Raw genomic sequence first — 20,720 nt, 5'->3', positions numbered from 1 at the left:
GAGCGACTTTTACTTCTTTAGGATCGATTTACTTTATAATAATAGTTAGGCATTGAAAACAGGGGGTCATTTGGCTAAAGTTGTGGGGGGTAGGGCTGGCTCAAGATTTTAGTGGGCCCAGGAAACGCGGACTACGTCACGGCGGTGGAGCAGGGAGAGGTAGGTATTTCAACTTTGCAAGTGCTGTGATCCTGAGCAAGCAGGGGGGGCCCACTTGTTTGCATTGGCACTGGCACAGGGCCCCTCAAAGTATGGCGGTGTGTTTGACGGCGGGGGCGCCTCCCACCGGCAGAGACACTTTTGCGTACTATGAGGGGCCTTGTGTCAGTGATGTCGCCAACAAGTATGACCCCCCCAACCTGATGAAGGAGCCTGCACTTTCATCTGCACCTTCCTCTTTGTCCCCGTGTAAGCTGGTATAGTATGCGGGAAGGGGAACCTGACTTTCAGCAGGGTCAGATTCTGGCTGTGTAGAGTGCAAGGGTAATGTAGTTGTCTGGGTCAATGTACCAGCAGACTCATGTAGCAGTGGCTGGCCAATGGGCAGGATGAGGAGGAAACACAGATATAGTCCCAAAGAATAAAGTAGGCTAAATGCAGTTCAAAATTGGTAACAGGACTAAACAGGCAGCATAGCTTTGTTCAGTGGTGAAAAACTGTAATGAGTGGCAGACACAGTTAGTAGGCCCAAGTAATAAAGTGGACCAAATGCAGTTCAAAATTGGTAACAGGAGTAAACAGGTGGCACAGCTTTGTTCAGTGGAGGAGAACAACAAGCAGCGGCAGACACCGTTAGTACGCCCAACCAAACCAGTAGCCCAAATGCAGTGTAATATGTGATGTAGGCCGAAAGCCTGAAGCTCAGCTTTGTAAAGTGGAGGAGAACACCAAGCAGCGGCAGACACCGTTAGTACGCCCAACTAAACCAGTAGCCCAAATGCAGTGTAATATGTGATGTAGGCTGAAAGCCTGTAAATTTAAGATCACCTTCATTCTGTGGAGAACACCAAGCTGCGGCACACACCATTTGTAGGCCCAACCAAAGAAGTAGGCCAAATGCAGTTAAATATCTGACACCGGATGAAAATTGAGGCTCAGCTTTGTTCAGTGGAGGACAACAGTAATGGGAGGCAGACACAGTTAGTAGGCCTTAATAAGTAAGTAGGCAAAATGCAGTTCAAAATAGGTAAGTGGAGTACACAGGCGGCATAGCTTTGTTCAGCGAAGGACAACTGTAATAAGTGGCTAAGAGAGACAGAGTAGGCCAACAATTAAAAAAGGTGGCTAAATGCATTTCAGAGTTGGTACGAGGAGTAAACAAGCGGCATAGTGTGGTTAAGCGGAGGAGGACAAGTGTAATTAGTGGCTTTGACACACAGAGTAGGCCCAAAATAAAAAATAAGGCTATATTCTGTTCACAATTGCTAAGAGGACTGCAGAGGCGGCATTGCTGCGTTCAGCGGTGGAGGACAACTGTTGTGAGAGTCTGACACAGTTACTAGGACAAAATAAGTAAGTAGGCTAAAGGCTGTTCTAAATTGGTCAGAGGAGTACACAGGCGGCATAGCTTGGTTCAGCGGAGGAGGACAACTGTAATAAGTGGCTCAGACACACAGAGTAGGCCTAAAATAAAAAAAAGTAGGCTAATGTCTGTTTAAAAGTAGTTTGTGTAGTACACAGGCGGCATAGCTTTGTAAAGCGGAGGACAGTTGTAATGTGTGTCGCAGACAGACAGACAGAGGCCTAAAATAAAAAAAGGTGGCTAAATGCAGTTCACAATTGGTAACAGGATTACTCAGGTGGCATAGTTTTGTTCAGCGGAGGACAACTGTTATAAGTGGCTGACAGTTAGTAGGCCAAAATACTATAGTTGGCTAAATGTCAGCGAATGAATTGGTCATAAATAAACTGGTGGCATAGCTAGGTACGGGGGTGGGCTCCTCTGCAGAGTTGCAGACAGTGGTAGTTGGCGCAAAGCATTAAGGGGTCTAAATGGAGGGCAGGGCCCCTGTATAATTTAACTATCATCTATCATTGCAACAAACTTGTAATGGCAGTGCCATTTAAGGATTTAACAGCACAGACTACACAGTGGTGGGGCAGGTAAGTTTTGCAAGTGGTAGAGCACAGTTCCAGCTGGGGAGGGGGAACACTCTCTCGTGGGTGGCGGTACTGGCACAGGGCCCCTCATATTACGACGGTGTGTCGGACATTGGTTGTGCACCACCACCGTCAGAGACACTTCATTGTAGTATGTGGGACCCTGTGCCAGTGCCGTCGCCCAAGAGTGGGCACACACACCTGTCCAGGCAAACGGCACTCGCACGGGTGCTTGCGCCAAGTTGTGACCACGGACCTGTGGGGGGAGTCAGCCCATTTAGGGAGATATAAAAATGGCCTATGGTGGACATTCGGCACCTGCATATGGCGGAATTGGAGCAGTCAGTAAGAGGAGGCCAAATACAAGCAATTTTTCAGGAAAGCTACGTGTCTGCAGATGAAGGTGGAGCAAAATAATTCGAAATCCATGATTGGTTCATTTTAATGAAGGTTAGATCATCAACATTTCGGGGAGCCAGACGTGTCCTTTTTTCGGTCAGTATTGAACCAGCAGCACTGAAGACTCTTTCTGAGAGCACACTAGCTGCTGGGCAAGCAAGCTCCTGCAATGCATATTCTGCCAATTCGGGCCAGGTGTCTAGTTTGGATGCCCAGTAATCAAAGGGGAATGACCTGTGAGGGAGAACATCGATAATGGCGGAAAAATAGTTGGTAACCATACTGGACAAATGCTGTCTCCTGTCACTTTGAATTGATGCAGCAGTACCTGTCGTGTCTGCGGTCATTGCGAAATCACTCCACAACCTGGTCATAAATCCCCTCTGTCCAACGCCACTTCGGCTTTGTGCACCTCTAACACCTCTGCCATGTTGCCCCCTACAGCTCGTGTGAGAACCATCAGCGCCACTGTGTGCTGGGAATGCCAGAACCAAACGGTCTACAAGAGTTGCTTGTTTGGTAGCCAATATTTGCTCAAGGTTCTCATGTGGCATGATAATTTGTAATTTGCCTTTGTATCGTGGCTCCATGAGGCATGCTAACCAGTAATCGTCATCGGTCATTTTGATAATGCGGGGGTCCCGTTTTAGGATACGCAAGGCATACTCTGCCATGTGGGCCAAAGTTCCAGGTGTCAATTCACTGCTTGTGCTGGGTTGAGGAGCACTTTCTTGAAAATCTACATCACTTGTGGCCTTCAAAAACCCTGTACCTGACCTTGCAATGCCACCAGTTTCTATTGCCCCCTGTGAAGCATCCTCCTCCCATAAATATTCAGCCCCATCCTCCTCCTCCTCTTGGTCCAGGAAAGTTCCCTGAGCAAACAATGGCTGACTGTCATCAAGGCTTCCCTCCTCCTTGGCCGCAGACGCCTGCTCCTTGATGTGCATCAAACTTTGCATCAGCAGACGCATTAGTGGGATGCTCATGCTTATGATGGCGTCGCCCACACTGACCAGCCATGTGCATTCCTCAAAACACTGAAGGACTAGACAGAGGTCTTGTAGCTTCGACCACTGCACACCAGACAACTCCATGTCAGCCATCCAACTGCCTGCCCATGTATGTGTATCCTCCCACAAATATATGACAGCACGCCTCTGTTCGCACAGCCTCTGAAGCATGTGCAGTGTGGAGTTCCACCTTGTTGCCACGTCGATTATTAGGCTGTGCTGGGGAAGATTCAGCGATCGCTGATGATTAAGCATACGGCTGGAGTGTACGGGCGACTGGCGGATGTGCGAGCAAAGTCTGCGCACTTTCAGGAACAGGGCTGGTAAATCTGGGTAATTCTTGAGAAAGCACTTCACAGCCAGGTTCAATGTGTGAGCAAGGCAAGGTATGTGTTTCAGTTCTGAAAGGGCTATGGCAACCATAAAATTCCTTGCGTTATCACTGACTACCTTGCCTGCCTCAAGATGTACACTGCCCAGCCATGACTGAATTTCTCGCTGCAAGTACTCGGCCAGTACTTCCGCGGTGTGTCTGTTGTCGCCCAAACTCTTAATTTCCAACACAGCCTGTTGACGCTTCCAACTAGCTGTTCCACAATGGGACACCACGGGTGCAACACTGACAGCTGTGGATGGAGTGGTCGTGCGACTGCGCTCTGTGGACGAGCTTTCGCTTTTGGAGGAGGAGGAGCAAACGCCTACAGCCAACTGTTTCCTAGACCGTGGGCTAGGCAGAACTGTGCCAGTATTGTTGTCCCCTGTGGACCCTGCATCCACCACATTAACCCAGTGTGCGGTAATGGACACGTAACGTCCCTGGCCATGCCTACTGGTCCATTCATCTGTTGTCAGGTGCGCCTTTCTACTGACCGATTGCCTGAGTGCATGGACAATGCGTTCTTTGACATGTTGGTGGAGTGCTGGGATGGCTTTTCTCGCAAAGAAGTGTCGACTTCGAGGGAGGAGGAAGGAGGAGGGAGGAGGCGGCGAACGCCTACATCCAACTGTTTCCTAGACCGTGGGCTAGGCAGAACTGTCCTACTATGGCCGTCCCCTGTGGAGCCTGCATCCACCACATTAACCCAGTGCGCTGTGATGGACACGTAACGTCCCTGGCCATGCCTACCGGTCCATGCCTCTGTTGTGAGGTGCACCTTTCCACTGACAGATTGCCTCAGTGCATGGACAATGCGGTCTTTGACATGCTGGTGGAGGGCTGGGATGGCTTTTCTCGCAAAAAAAGTGTCGACTGGGTAGGTCATAGTGTGGTACTGCATAGGCCATCAGGGCTTTGAAAGCTTCGCTTTCAACCAACCGGTAGGGCATCATCTCTAACGAGATAAGTCTAGCAATGTGGGCGTTCAAACTCTGAGTACGCGGATGAGAGGATGAGTACTTCCTTTTCCTAACGTGAGTCTCTTGTAGGGTGAGCTGGACTGGAGAGCTGCATATGTTGGAACTAACGGGGGTGGTGGACATGGCAGATTGAGAGAGGGTTGGTGATGGTATTCTTGATGTTGGCCTACCTACAGTGTTTTCTACCAAGAACCTTGTGATTCCCTGACTACTTTGGCCTTGCGACGATACCTCCACATTTGCTGCTGGTGGTGTCCTAACCGGTGGGCTTACAGTGAGGGAAGCAATGTAGCGTTGCTGACTACCTTCATTCTAAGCGGGTGCACCAACGGTACGGGACGGTTGGTAGTTAGTCCAGGCTTGCAAGTGCCTGATGGTTAAATGTCTACGCATGCTTGTTGTATTTAAATTTTGGACATTCTTCCCTCTGCTAAAGGTCTTTGAGCATTTCTTACAGATAACTTTGGACTGATCATTCGGTTCTTGGTTAAAAAATTCCCACACTGCACTCTTCCTAGTATCGAATATCTTTTCAGGCATTGCACGCTATGCTACTTTCATCGGATGGCCACGCTGTCCTAAAAGTGTTTTTGGTTTTGACAAGCGTGTTTGGCCTGATACGGGCTTGCCAGATGACAGCTGTTGCGATGTAGATGGCTGCTGCGGATCATCTTCCTCCGCTTCTGAGCTACTGGCTGCGGCACCCTCTTTCCCCAATGGCTGCCTGTCACGGGGCTACTGCGACAGAGAGGTTCCAGAGAACCGCAACGCTCTGGGCCTTGTTCACACACAGTGAACAGAAGCTCTTCACCTGTATTCTGACCTAGCTGCTTTGTGCCAGCAGTGCAGGAGTTAACATTTTGCTAAGTTGCTGAGAGCTGGATCTCTCAGCTGAAGTGGATTTTGTATCTGATCCTCTATATAGATCCAGTCCTGACTTCAGCTAGTGTCAGTGATCAGTTCTACTGCCTGGCTTGGAGGTTGAAGGAGCGTAGTGTTGGAGGTTTATTTACAGAGATTGGTGTCTGCAGTTTTGGTTGCATGTTTAACCTGTTTTCCTTCCTAAGTTTGTTCCCTCTCTTCCCTTCTCTGTGTTTCCTCTGTGGTTGTGTGAGCATTTGGTGAGTCTGAGACTTTTAGTTACCTTGTCTGTATACCCTGCGCCAAAGACTTAATGAATCGCCGCTATTCAAGGGTAATTCAGATTTGGACTCACCACAATCTGAGTCTCTAGGAGAACATATGCAGTTGGGTGGTGCATCTCGTTCTAAGGGTTAAGTAATGCTCCTGTTGTGTTTCAACACTTTGTCAATTATATATTTAGTCACTTAATAGGTAGGTTTGTGGTGGTATATCTCGATGACATCTTAATTTATTCCCCTGACCTTGAGTCTCATCAGGATCATGTACGGCAGGTCCTTCAGGTACTCAGGGACAGTAAACTGTTTGCCAAACTTGAGACATGCATGTTCTCGGTCAAAGAGATTCCGTTTCTGGGTTATTTCTTACCCTCCACAGGTTTTCGTATGGATCCGGCTAAGGTCAGGGCGGTCTTGGAGTGGGATCGTCCTAAGGACCTTAAGGCTATACAGAGGTTTTTAGGTTTTGCAAATTTCTATCGCAAATTTATTAATGACTTTTCAGTGGTAGCCAAACCATTGACAGACATGACAAAGAGGGGCACAGATTTCTTCGTATGGTCCAGTGTGGCCAGTAAAGCTTTTGAAACTTTGAAAAAGTGTTTTTCCACTGCACCCATATTAATACAGCCTGACATCACTCAGCCATTTGTGGTAGAGGTGGATGCCTCTGAGGTAGGGGTGGGTGCTGTATTGTCTCAGGGGGTTTCTCCGAGTAAGTGGCGTCCATGTGCATTTTTCTCGAGAAAATTATCTCCTACAGAGAAGAATTATGACATTGGTAACAGGGAGCTGTTGGCAATTAAATGGGCATTTGAGGAATGGCGTCATTTTTTGGATGGAGCACTTCACCCTGTCATGGTGACCACAGATCACAAAAATCTGCTATATTTAGAATCTGCAAAGCGTCTTACTCCTAGGCAGACAAGGTGGTCTCTGTTCTTCACCAGGTTCCATTTCTACATTACGTACCGGCCAGGAAACAAGAATGTCAAGGCTGATGCGTTATCCCGTTATTTCCCGGGGGGTGGGGATAATTGCGAATCAGGTCCTATACTGCAGAAGGGTGTAGTTGTTGCCGCAATTAATTCTGATCTTGAGAAAGAGGTGGTAGAGGCACAGGGGGGGATGTCCCAGCAGCCTGTCCGTTAGGTAAACTTTTTGTTTCAGCTAATCTCCGTCTCAGGGTCATAAATGAGCATCATGACTCGGTTTTGGCTGGACACCCTGGAAGTAAGGTTACTGCGGACCTACTCACTCGACGTTTTTGGTGGTCTGGGGTAAGACATGATGTACAGGAATATGTCGCTGCCTGCAGTGTGTGTGCGCGTTCCAAGTCCTCTCGTTCTCGCCCGTCTGGGTCTCTCCAACCTTTGGAGATTCCCAATAGACCTTGGACTCATTTGTCAATAGATTTCATCACTGACTTAACTGTATTACCCTCCGAAACCGGTATTTTAGTCGTAGTTGATAGATTTAGCAAGATGTCTCATTTCATTGCGCTCCCCGCATTACCAAATGCTAAGACTCTGGCACAGGTCTTTATTAAGGAGGTTGTGAGACAGACAATATCTGAAGGAATACCATGCAGACCGTGGGGTGCAGTTTATTTCTAAGTTTTGGAGGGCTTTCTGCAGCCGGCTGGGGACTCATTTGTCATTTTGTTCAGCTTTTCATCCTCAATCCAATGGTCAGACTGAACGCGTAAATCAAAATCTTGAGACTTATCTCAGGTGTTTCATCTCAGAGAATCAAGAGGACTAGGTTAAGTACTTACCGTTAGCAGAATTTGCTATAAACAATCATACTCATGAGTCTACTGGTAAGTCCCCGTTTTTCGGGGCATATGGTTTTCATCCTCAATCTAGTGCATTTAATAGGAGGGATTCTTCAGGTGTTCCTGAAGAGGAGAGGTTTTCTTCATCCATCACGTCCGTATGGCAAGGGGTTCTTGAAAAATTAAAGAGGATGGGTTCCAGGTATAAGAAGGCGGCTGATCGGAGACGAGTGGAAGATCCGGACCTGTGTGTGGGTGATTGGGTTTGGTTGTCCTCAAAAAATATTAAGCTGAGAGTTCCCTCGTGGAAGTTGGGCCCTAGGTACATTGGCCCTTATAGGATTGTGGCCGTCGTGAATTCCGTTGCTTTTCGGCTGGCTTTGCCTCAGTCATTTAAGATCCATAATGTTTTTCATCACTCCTTACTCAAAAAAGTTGTGGCGCCATCCAATCAGTCCCCTTCACCTCCATCTCCAGTCCTTGTTGATGGAAGTCTCGAGTTCCAGATTTCCAGGGTTTTGGATTCTCGTTTAGTTTGTCGATCCCTACAATATCTGGTACACTGGAGAGGGTACGGTTCTGAGGAAAGGATGTGGGTGCCTGCTGCCGATGTCCATGCGGTTAGGTTGGTTCGGGCATTTCATACAGCTCATCCTGACAAACCTGGTCCTGAGGTTCCGGAGGTCCCTCGTAGAAGGGGGGGGCTACTGTCACGGGGCTACCACGACATAGAGGTTCCAGAGAACTGCTGCGCTCTGGGCCTCGTTCACACACAGTGAACAGAAGCTCTTCACCTGTATTCTGACTTAGCTGCTTTGTGCCAGCAGTGCAGGAGTTAACCTTATTGCTGAGTTGCTGAGAGCTGGGTCTCTCTCAGCTGAAGTGGATTTTGTGATCTGATCCTCTATATAGACCCAGTCCTGACTTCAGCTATTGTCAGTGATCAGTTCTACTGCCTGGCTTGGAGGTTGAAGGAGTGTAGTGTTGGTGTTGGAGGTTTATTTACATAGATTGGTGTCTGCCGTTTTGGTTGCAGGTTAAACCTGTTTTCCTTCCTAGTTTATTCCATCTCTTCCCTTCTCTGTGTTTCCTCTGTGGTTGTGTGAGCATTTTGTGAGTTTGAGACTTTTAGTTAACCTTGTCTGTATACCCTGTTATTTGTTGTATTATTACACTGGTGCAGTCCACCTCTTTTGGGAGAGAGGGAGCCCCTGATAGGGATACACTGACGGCTCGGGCCTCCTAACCATCATAGGTACCCCCGAGATAAGGGAAAGCCAGGGCCCCATTTAAGTGGTAGGGACAGGTGCGGGTTCCAGTACGCCGTCCTGCCCCTTTATCGCCGTTTACGGTGTGACACTGCCAATCTGGGTCAACAACTGGGTCATCTATCACCTCTTCCTTAATGTCATGTGCACCTTCCTCTGTGTCACCGTGTAAGGCTACTTTCACACTAGAGTTTTTTCAATACGTCGCAATGCGTCGTTTAGGGGGAAAACGCATCCTGCAAAGTTGTCTGCAGGATGCGTTTTTGCCCCATAGACTAACATTAGCGACGCAGTCACACACGTTGCAACCGTTGTGCGACGGTTGCGCCGTGTTCTGGCGGACCGCCGGGAGCAAAAAACGTTTCATGTAACGTTTTTTGCTTCTGACGGTCCGCCATTTCCGACCGCGCATGCGCAGCCGGAACTCCTCCCCCACCTCCCCGCACCTCACAATGGGGCAGCGGATGCGCTGCAAAAAATGCATCCGCTGCCCCCGTTGTGCGGCGCATTCACTGCTAGCGTCGGTAACCTCGACCCGACGCTAGTGTGAAAGTAGCCTAAGGTGCTATAGCGTTCGTGACAGGCCAGCATAGTCTCATTAGGGTCAGATTCTGGCTCAGTACACTGCGAGGGCAAAGTTGTGATGTGAGTCAATGGAGCAGCATAATAATCTAGCTGTGGCTGTGCATCTGTGCAACCCATGTCCGATTCATCTTGTAATGGGCTGTTAATTTCCCTTTCTAACCAAGGCACGGTATGTGTAAAGAGCTCCATGGAGTAAACTGTAGTGTCGCCTGCCGCATCCTTCACTTTTGCTTTGGGTGAAGGACACAAGGAAGCGACTTGTTCCTGACCGGGAGCATCCACTGACGACTCGCTGCTTTCATATTTGGAACTTTCTGAAGAGGAGGCGAAAGAGCTAGAGGCTGAGTCAGCAAGGAAAGCCAAAACTTTTTCCTGCTGCTCCGGCTTTAAAAGCGGTTTTCCTACTCCCACATAAGGGAGCCTTCGAGGCCTTGTGTAGCCAGACGATGACGCTGGCTCAACACCTCCAGCCTTTGGTGCTATTTTGCTTTTCCCTCTACCACCAGATGCTCCACCACCACCATCATTACCAGCTGGCAACGACCGCCCACGGCCTCTTCCACCAGACTTCCTCATTTTTGTGAAAATGTAACCAAAATAACAACAGTTATATGCTACTGTAAAACAAGGTAGAAGGTGTATATAAGCTTGTTGAGAATTTAAATCTCTTTCTTTTTGTGGGGGGGGGACTGCAGCAAAACTCAGGCCTAGTGTATTACACTACACAATGTAAGAACGTGGCTGGCAGGTGTATCAAAAAATACAAGGACTGTACTACAAGTTCAATCTCCCTACAATGATCTAAGGACAAGTATGGCAGCCAGCAATAAAAAGGACTGCTGCACACAAAAGGGTGGACAAATAAACTAGATAACTGTGCAGAAAGGAGCAACAGGATTTTTGCTTTGAAAAAAGCAGTTGGTTTGCACAGCGGTGTACAAACAGCAATGCAGCTATCAGGGAGCCTTATAAGGCAGCCTAATAAGCTACAGAGCTGATACACAAAAATATAAACTCCACTGTCCCTGCAAAAAAATGGTGGTGTTGGACAGTGGAAATCGCTACAGCACAAGCAGTTTGGGGGTTAATCTTCCCTCCCTAACTAAATTGAAGTTGCAGCAACCTCTCCCTATGCTGAGATCGGCAGAAGTAAGATGGCGGTCGGTGTGCACACCCCTTTATAGCCCCTGTGACGCCGCAGAAAGCAAGCCAATCACTGTCATGCCCTTCTCTAAGATTGTGGGGACCGAGACCTATGTCATCACGCTGCCCACACTCTGCGTCCTCATTCACTGGCTGAAAAATGGCGCTGAAAGCGTCATACGAAACGCGACTTTGGCGCGAAGATCGCCGACCTCACTGGGATCCCCACACTGGGATCGGGTCGGGCTTCATGAAACCCGACTTTGCCGAAAGTCGGCGATTTTTGAAATTGTCCGATCCGTTTCGCTCAACCCTAGTGATAGAGGATATCATAGAATCGAGCCAGGTGGTAGGCAGCACAGGGGTTAACTACAGGGGAGGTACAGCAAGGAGCAGGGAAGTATAATCACCCGGGCAGCCTTGCCAAGGGCAGGATGCATGCAGTGTATGAGACAGCTACAGGTCATGGGGGTAAAGCTGCGGATGGCAATAAGGGGCTACAGGCTGGAGAATAGTACAGTCGGGCATCAGCTCAATAAGATCATCCTCAGGCTGGTTCTGGGGTCTACGACTGGGGCGGGAGTCAGTAAGATGGAACGCCTGGCACCTTTGCAAGATGGAATCGGACAAGGGGCTGACAGGGAGCTGGTGATGCAGGTAGTACAGAAGGGGCACGGATTGTCCACAGAAATGGCATGGATTGCCGGGAGAAAAGGAGAGGTTATAGAGGAAATGGAGTCTGCCCAGAAGGCAGGGAAAGTGCAAGATATTATGCTTTGTGTAAAATATGCTGCAAAAGTGATGGGTGCCCATGTTATCAGTAAAGTTGAACTGTTTGAAAAGGACTGTGACGCTGCAGTGTTTTATGGAACCTGGAATCCTGAAGCTGGAGTGAAAGAAACCGAGGGAACTGAAATGAGTACTCTGCTGCAGACATCACACACACAAACACACACACACCAGAAAGAACTTTGTATTTCATCTGCGGGGCACCAGGGTGTGGAAACACTACAGTTCGTTGCCACGACTACCACCCTGGCCGCCTTACACTTGCAGGTTGTAAGCGCTATACAAAAGAGTTTTCACAAAGCCATTTAAACATTTTCGGATGGAGGAGAATGTTATGCTCTACCCGCAAAATGGGGATCACATGATGCCACGTCCGAACTACACCATTGATAAAGCAGCCACAGCCGGTGACTGAGAAGAATCTGTGACTTCTCTGCATTTAGTGGTTACTACTCACCTGGGTAGTCATATGTAGGAGTCTCCTCTTTACACCGCTCATCACCCCTCACATATGTCTCTGTAGTATTAATATGGGTCAGATCTTCACCCTGAAATAAATATTATAAAAGTCACAGACAGATGGAGAAGTCACATCTATGATCAGCTCTAATCCTGCCGTCTCCACCGTTCTCATGAAACCAGTATGAAACATGTAATACTGGTGGATAAAACAAGACTGAACACAAGACCTTCACAGCCGTCCACACATCATAGGGGAGATATCATGACACCTTCTCTCCATCTACCTGATGATCCTGAGGAACATTGGGATCTTCTTGTTTACAGTCCTGTGGAAGAAGAGGACGGAGACATCTCTCGGGTGTTGTCCTCTTACTGGATAGATCTGGAGGAAACACACACAGGGACTGAATTCATTCCTTACATACAGATAATACAGATAATTATAGGCTGTGTGTATTTAATCCTTTTACCTGGTGATGTGGGGGGCTGGGGAACCTCAATCATGATGTCCTCATACAGATTATTGTGTAATTCTAAATACTCCCACTCCTCCATGGAGAAATAGACAGCGACATCCTGACACCTTATAGGAACCTGACACATACAATGATACCGTCATCCCCCCGATCCCTTCATAGTTTTACTGTATAAAGTCCCAGCATTCCCAGCAGTGTCACCTCTCCAGTCAGCAGCTCAATCATCTTGTAGGTGAGTTCTAGGATCTTTTGGTCATTGATGTCCTCATGTATCAGTAGGTGAGGTGGAGGCTTTGTGATTGGGCTCAGGGGTCTTTCCCATCCCTCAGACACAGGGTCCTGACAGCGCTCACTAGAGGTCTTCTTCACTACTGTGTAATCCTGGTTATGGAGAGACACATTAATAAATCTCTCTACAGACATTTCCAGATTCCTCACCTCTTGAGTTTTGTCCAACAGTTTTATTGCCATAAATAAGAATTATGTAATGTGACGCTATCAAAATCTCTCACCTCTCCAGTAAGACAGAAGAGGATCTCTAGGGTGAGGTCTAATATCCTCTTTGCCATCTTGTCCCTCTTCATATCCATTCTTGATGGGTAGTTAAGAAAAATTATCTTAATATAGATGTCTACTGAAAGGATCGGACATTGTAGGGACCTGAATAGGAAGACGATGACAGGATGAATCATTACAAGGAATATGAATAATAATAAAATTACTGGAGATAACAAGGGAAACATTTCAGAAGACAGAACGTGTAGATGTTGTATTCTCTAGTCTTGTATGGACTGGAACATAAGCTGAATTACTGAGTAAGACATCTCCTCCATGCAACCAATCACTGGCTATGTTACTCACTGCTTTGGCAATTAATTTGCTGTAGGAATCACAAGTTCGTTGGGACAGACCAGAAAAAGCCGGATTACTCAACGGTAATACTCTTTTAGTGAGTCCACGACAGCACCCTACAGGAGAGAGGGATCCGCCCCACAGGAACAGGAAACCTACAGAAAGATAAAAGGGGGCGGTCCGCCTTTCCTCCTCAGTTTTGATTTCAGAGTACACGGAGGACCGCCAGTATTAGGCAAATATAATTTATTTCATTTTCAAACTTATTTGCTCATGTATGATTAAAAGAATTTTACTCAATAGTAAGTACTATATTAACCTAGGGAGGGATGTAATAGGGTGCTGTCGTGGACTCACTAAAAGAGTATTACCGGTGAGTAATCCGGCTTTTTACCCCTCGCCACGACAGCACCCTACAGGAGATCTTTCAGAGACCATCACCTAGGGGGGGACCACCATGCTGAGGACAGTCCTGCCAAAGTCTAGGTCAGAAGTTGACGATAGGTCAAGCCTATAGTGGTTATAGAAAGTAGAAGGATCTGACCAAGTTGCCGCCTTACATATGGTTTCTATTGGGACGTCTCCTCTTTCGGCCCAGGAGGATGCCATAGCTCTGGTAGAGTGTGCCGTTATGCCTTCCGGAGGGTTTTCTTTCCTCGCGGAGTAAGCCAGAGTGATAGACTCCCTGATCCACCGGGATAAGGTGCTTTTTGTGACTGCATGACCCTTCTTGTGACCCTGAAAGGATATAAACAGAGCCCTACACTGTCGCCAGCTACTGGTCCTTTCAATGTATTTTAAAACTACTCTTTTAACATCTAGAGTGTGATATTTACATTCCTCAGGAGTGGAAGGGTTACTGAAAAAGGTGGGTAGGACTATTTCTTGTGACCTATGGAATTTCTTCGCTACCTTGGGGAGATAGGAAGGGTCTAATTTAAGAATCAACTTATCCTGGAAAGTTAGCAGGAAAGGTGGATCTATCGAAAGAGCTTGGATGTCACTGATTCTCCTAGCTGAAGTCAGTGCTACCAAGAGGACAGTTTTAAGTGATAAATATTTAATGGATACTGAATCTATTGGTTCAAATGGAGAGTCTGTTAGGGCTTGTAGAACTAAATTTAGATCCCAGGGTGGAATTCTAGGTATATTAACAGGATTTATCCTTTCACAAGCCGTGATAAATCGGGATACCCATCTATTTCCTGCAATATTATGGCCATAGAGGGCTCCCAGTGCTGATACGTGAACTTTTAACGTATTTACAGCTAAACAAAGTTCCCTCCCTTTTTGAAGGAATTCCAATATAGATTGTACCGGAATTTCTGATGTGTTGGGAGATTTATGGAACTGTAGGAATTTTTTCCAGATTTTTGTATAAATTTTTGTGGTAGAGCGTTTTCTACTTTGGAGGAGTGTGTCAATTAGTCCCTCAGAAAATCCCCTTAATTTTAGCATCTGCCTCTCAAATTCCAGGCCGTCAGATGGAGATTGTCCACCTGGGGGTGGAGAAATGGACCCTGGAAGAGAAGGTTGGGTGTCGAGGGGAGGACCCAAGGGTCCGAAACCGACATGGCTTGTAGGCATGAGAACCATGGCCTTTTGGGCCAGAATGGTGCTACTAGTACAACTCTCGCTCCATCCTCCCTGATCTTCCGAATAACCTGTGGTAACAATATTATCGGAGGGAAGGCGTACGCTAGACTGTATTGCCAAGGGGTTTGGAAAGCGTCTAGAATGTCCGGATGATCTGCTAACGATAGGGATGCAAATTTCTGGACTTGCCTGTTTTTTCTCGTGGCGAAGAGGTCTATTTGCGGACAACCCCATAGGGATACTATCCGCTGGAAGATATGATGGTTTAGGCACCACTCTCCCTGTCTTAGGGTATGTCGACTTAAGAAGTCTGCCTGCTGGTTGTTTTTCCCCCTTATGTGAACTGCAGTGAGGGATAATAGATGTTTTTCTGCCAAGTCCAGAATTTTCCCAGCGGAAGACATCAGAGTCTCTGATTGAGTACCTCCTTGTCTGTTTATATAAGCCACTGTGGTGGTGTTGTCGGAAAGGATTCGAACGTCTTTTCCCCGGAGCTGTGGGAGAAAATGACATAAAGCGTATCTTACTGCATTTAGTTCTTTCAGATTAGATGAGTTGTGGCATTCTTCAGTGTCCCATAACCCCTGGCAAAAATCATTTCCCATATGAGCGCCCCATCCATGAGGACTGGCATCAGTGGTTATAATATGAGATGGTGTTATTACCCATGGAACACCACTCATCAAATGGTTAGAATCCAGCCACCACGTTAAGGAACATAAAACTTCCTGGGACAACGTTATCTTTGCATTTAAGCTAAGTAGCCGTCTTTCCTCTTGGAGGATTTGGTGCTGCAGTGTCCGGGTATGGTATTGTGCCCACTGGACTGCAGGTATACAGGAAATAAGAGATCCCAGTAATGACATGGCTTTTCTTAGGGTCATGTGAGGATTATTTATTGCTGCTGTGACTTTATGTCTGATGAGTGAGATTTTTACCTGAGGGAGCAGACATTTTTGAGTTATGGAGTCTAGATGGAACCCCAGAAATGCTTGAAGTGATAGTGGAGTCAGTCTGGATTTGTCGATATTGATTATCCAACCTAGATCCTGTAGAGATGAAACTGCATGAGCTAAACGGTCAGCACACTAAGAAGCTGAATTTCCGATGACTAAAAAGTCATCTAAGTAGGGCACAATTAATGTCTCTTTTTGGCGAAGATAAGCCATCACCTCTAGAATCACTTTGGTGAAAATCCTTGGCGCTGTAGAAAGGCCGAAGGGCATGGCTGCATACTGGAAATGACAAATCTTGCCTTTGATTGCCACCGCTACCCTGAAGAACTTCTGGTATCTGTCATGAATAGGAAGATGGTAATAAGCATCTTTTAGATCAATGCCCCCCATCATACAGTTTGGAAAAAGTAACTTTATGGTGGATTTTATAGACTCCATTTTAAATGTATCATTTTTAATAAATAAATTAAGCTTTTTGAGGTTTAGGATTGTTCTGAATGAACCATCGGGTTTGGAAATTAAGAATAGAGGAGAATAGAATCCTCTAGTCTCCTGTCCTTCCGGAACTTGGACTAAAACCCCTTTTGATAATAGGGTTTGGATTTCACTCTCCAGGGCCTCCTGTTGTATAGGCGAGCTGAGAGATGTTATAATGTATGATTCGTGGGGAAAGCGAGAGAATTGTAATTTTATTCCATCTCTGATTATATTTAAAATCCACGAACTAGATGTAATATTTTCCCACTGGGGAGTGAAAAATTTTAATCTGCCCCCTACTGGAATGGTTATATCCTCAGAATTTGCTGTCTTTTGGGGGGTTGGGTCTTCTGAACATGGTACCTCTTTGTTTATCTTCCTTAGGGAACCATGTTGACGACCTGTCCGTCTGCCTTCTCTTGCCGAATGGCCTTCTCTTAAAGGCTCTCCTATAAAAAGGAATAGAGGTATCAGGAAAAGCCTTTTTCCTGTCTTTTGCCTTCTTGAGTATGTCATCTAAGGTTTTTCCAAAGAGGAACTCACCCTCACATGGGATTGCGCATATCTTAGATTTGGATTGTGCGTCCCCTTTCCAGCTTTTCATCCATAATGCCCGTCTTGCATTGTTTACCAAACCTGCGGATCTAGCTGCTAGGCGGAGAGAATCTGCAGACGCGTCCGCCATAAAGGCTGCTGCACCTCGTATTAAGGGAATAGCAGCTCGTAATTTTTCTCGTGACATTTTATTCTCAATGCTTTGGTCTAGCTGGTCAATCCAGATGAGCATTGACCTGGCGGTACAAGTGCTTGCTATTGCTGGCTTAAATATGCCTGTAGTTGCCTCCCAGGATCTTTTAAGGGACGACTCGGCTTTGCGATCTAGAGGGTCTGAGAGTAACCCCGCGTCTTCAACAGGCAATGTGGACGGTTTAGAGGTAGAGGCAACAGCTGCGTCAACCTTAGGGATTTTGGTCCACGTAAGTAACTCATCATCACTAAACGGGTATTTTCGTTTTGATGCTGAGGGCAAAAAACTTCTCTGATCTTGTCTCTCCCATTCTCTTTTTATTAATGCCTTCACTGCTGGAATGACTGGAAAGCATTTCCTTTTCCTCTCCGCCAAACCCGCAAACATTATATCTTGCGTGGTTTGTGCGCCCTTTGTTTCCTCACACCCCATAGTGTCTCTTATTGATTTCACTAGATTATCCACACTATCTAAGGGGAAACATGAACGTCCCTCAATTTCTGAAGATGATGATGATGATGATGATGATGATGATGAAGAGGCTATAGAGATATCTGAGAGTACGGCTTGCTCACTATCAGAATCTGATAAAGGTGTTGGCTTTTTGGATTTACTTTTTTGTGGTTTATCCTGTGACATAGCCTTTAACTCCTCTCTTATAATAGCGCGTAAGTCCGTAATAGACACCGCTGCTCCTTGTGTGGTTTCTGCTATACAATCCTTGCAGAGTTTTTTGGGGTATGAGTCTGGTAGGGGCTGGCTACATAAGGCGCATTCTTTATGTTTGGTTTTCTGTCGTTTTTTGGCCTGGTCCAGATAAGACATAGCGAGAGGAGGAGAAAGAGAGAGAAAGGAGGGGAGACGGCGTCAGCTTAATAGGCAGAGTTATAAACTCACCCAGTGAAGCTTTCTATTACCGGATCAGACGGCCGAGATCCTTTGGATTTATCCACTGTGTCGCTCTTCCGACCGGCATCTGATGATCCTCTGCTGGAGCGGTCCTTGGAGGGAACTGAGTCTCCTGCTGCAGGATCCATGGCACCTGGAGATGACATCTTGCATCGCAGGTAACAGTGGTTAGCCGGTTTAAATAGAGCGCCATTTTTTTTTTTTTTTTAAGCGGTACTGCGCATGCGCGAACTCGCGCTACCCCCACCGCTGATCTCGGGCTGCTTACCCCGGAAGTTTAGCATCTACAGGTCCTTCTCAAAAAATTAGCATATAGTGTTAAATTTCATTATTTACCATAATGTAATGATTACAATTAAACTTTCATATATTATAGATTCATTATCCACCAACTGAAATTTGTCAGGTCTTTTATTGTTTTAATACTGATGATTTTGGCATACAACTCCTGATAACCCAAAAAACCTGTCTCAATAAATTAGCATATTTCACCCATCCAATCAAATAAAAGTGTTTTTTAATAACAAACAAAAAAACCATCAAATAATAATGTTCAGTTATGCACTCAATACTTGGTCGGGAATCCTTTGGCAGAAATGACTGCTTCAATGCGGCGTGGCATGGAGGCAATCAGCCTGTGACACTGCTGAGATGTTATGGAGGCCCAGGATGCTTCAATAGCGGCCTTAAGCTCATCCAGAGTGTTGGGTCTTGCGTCTCTCAACTTTCTCTTCACAATATCCCACAGATTCTCTATGGGGTTCAGGTCAGGAGAGTTGGCAGGCCAATTGAGCACAGTAATACCATGGTCAGTAAACCATTTACCAGTGGTTTTGGCACTGTGAGCAGGTGCCAGGTCGTGCTGAAAAATGAAATCTTCATCTCCATAAAGCATTTCAGCCGATGGAAGCATGAAGTGCTCCAAAATCTCCTGATAGCTAGCTGCATTGACCCTGCCCTTGATGAAACACAGTGGACCAACACCAGCAGCTGACATGGCACCCCACACCATCACTGACTGTGGGTACTTGACACTGGACTTCAGGCATTTTGGCATTTCCTTCTCCCCAGTCTTCCTCCAGACTCTGGCACCATGATTTCCGAATGACATGCAAAATTTGCTTTCATCAGAAAAAAGTACTTGGGACCACTTAGCAACAGTCCAGTGCTGCTTCTCTGTAGCCCAGGTCAGGCGCCTCTGCCGCTGTTTATGGTTCAAAAGTGGCTTTACCTGGGGAATGCGGCACCTGTAGCCCATTTCCTGCACACGCCTGTGCACGGTGGCTCTGGATGTTTCCACACCAGACTCAGTCCACTGCTTCCTCAGGTTCCCCAAGGTCTGGAATCGGTCCTTCTCCACAATCTTCCTCAGGGTCCGGTCTCCTCTTCTCGTTGTACAGCGTTTTCTGCCACATTGTTTCCTTCCAACAGACTTACCATTGAGGTGCCTTGATACAGCACTCTGGGAACAGCCTATTTGTTGAGAAATTTCTTTCTGGGTCTTACCCTCTTGCTTGAGGGTGTCAATGATGGCCTTCTTGACATCTGTCAGGTTGCTAGTCTTACCCATGATGGGGGTTTTGAGTAATGAACCAGGCAGGGAGTTTATAAAAGCCTCAGGTATCTTTTGCATGTGTTTAGAGTTAATTAGTTGATTCAGAAGATTAGGGTAATAGGTCGTTTAGAGAACCTTTTCTTGATATGCTAATTTATTGAGACAGGTTTTTTGGGTTATCAGGAGTTGTATGCCAAAATCATCAGTATTAAAACAATAAAAGACCTGACAAATTTCAGTTGGTGGATAATGAATCTATAATATATGAAAGTTTAATTGTAATCATTACATTATGGTAAATAATGAAATTTGACACTATATGCTAATTTTTTGAGAAGGACCTGTACTTCCGGGGTGAACTTACTAATGGCGGTCAGCGTGCGCGGAGCGGCCTCTAGTCCCTGGACCGCCATGCAGGAAGCTCCTCTCACTCACCCCTTCTGCCGGGCGAGGAACTCCCACGCTGAAGCCGCCGCATAACGCAGATGCCGGGCGGCTTTCTCCGGACCCGGCCATCTGTATGCCTCCCAGACGAGGAGGGAGCCGTCTAGCGGAACTCCCCCGATGCTGCTTCCAGGCTGCAGCCCCTGCCGTTCCGAAGAGACTGCACAGGCGGCGTGCATGCCCAGGTACTTCCGTAGCTTCTTAGAGTCCTGTCGTTCCCGCAGGAACAGGAAACCTAAACTGAGGAGGAAAGGCGGACCGCCCCCTTTTATCTTTCTGTAGGTTTCCTGTTCCTGTGGGGCGGATCCCTCTCTCCTGTAGGGTGCTGTCGTGGCGAGGGGTAAAATACAGAGTCTGGCAGGAACCCAAGCAGCAATTACCGTATTTTTCGGACTGCAAGATGCACTTTTTCCCAAAAAACTTTTGGGTGGAAAATGGGGGTGCGTCTTCTAGTCGGAATATACTTACAATTAGTGTGACGGCAGCAGAAGTCGGGTGATTCTACGGCGGTCCGACACTGCAGGGAGATCACACTCCCTTCCTAGGCTGGTGCGGCAGTATTCGGCGGTGTGCAGTGCTGCGGGGCTCCGCCAACATTTTTGGAAAGCCCAGAGCACTGCACATCCACACTGCTGCCATGCGGTAGCCCCTGGTAAAATGGCCTCTGGGAAAAAAG

At 46.9% G+C, this 20,720-nt stretch overlaps 1 protein-coding gene across 2 annotated transcripts in view; it reads right to left on the bottom strand.

The window, feature by feature from the left end:
• LOC138663374 (oocyte zinc finger protein XlCOF8.4-like) overlaps window positions 1-18,247 on the bottom strand; it is a 31,462-nt gene extending 13,215 nt beyond the window's left edge. Inside the window, exons 1-5 of one of the 2 annotated variants that reach the window (XM_069749554.1) lie at window positions 13,020-17,662; window positions 12,709-12,888; window positions 12,502-12,625; window positions 12,316-12,413; window positions 12,027-12,117 (exon numbers count right to left, since the gene is read on the bottom strand). In XM_069749554.1, coding sequence (XP_069605655.1) covers window positions 12,027-12,117; window positions 12,316-12,413; window positions 12,502-12,625; window positions 12,709-12,888; window positions 13,020-13,250 — 724 coding nt within the window. In that variant the 5' untranslated portion in view covers window positions 13,251-17,662. Of the gene's footprint in view, window positions 1-12,026; window positions 12,118-12,315; window positions 12,414-12,501; window positions 12,626-12,708; window positions 12,889-13,019 lie in introns of both variants that reach the window. The other variant, XR_011318177.1, reaches the window with a different exon arrangement.
• Between the last annotated feature and the right edge of the window lie 2,473 nt (window positions 18,248-20,720).

Source organism: Ranitomeya imitator, chromosome 2, assembly GCF_032444005.1.
Source record: "Ranitomeya imitator isolate aRanImi1 chromosome 2, aRanImi1.pri, whole genome shotgun sequence".
NCBI lineage: Eukaryota > Metazoa > Chordata > Amphibia > Anura > Dendrobatidae > Ranitomeya > Ranitomeya imitator.
The sequence above is the reverse complement of the archived record's forward strand: the minus strand, read 5'-3'. Positions and strand labels throughout refer to the sequence as shown.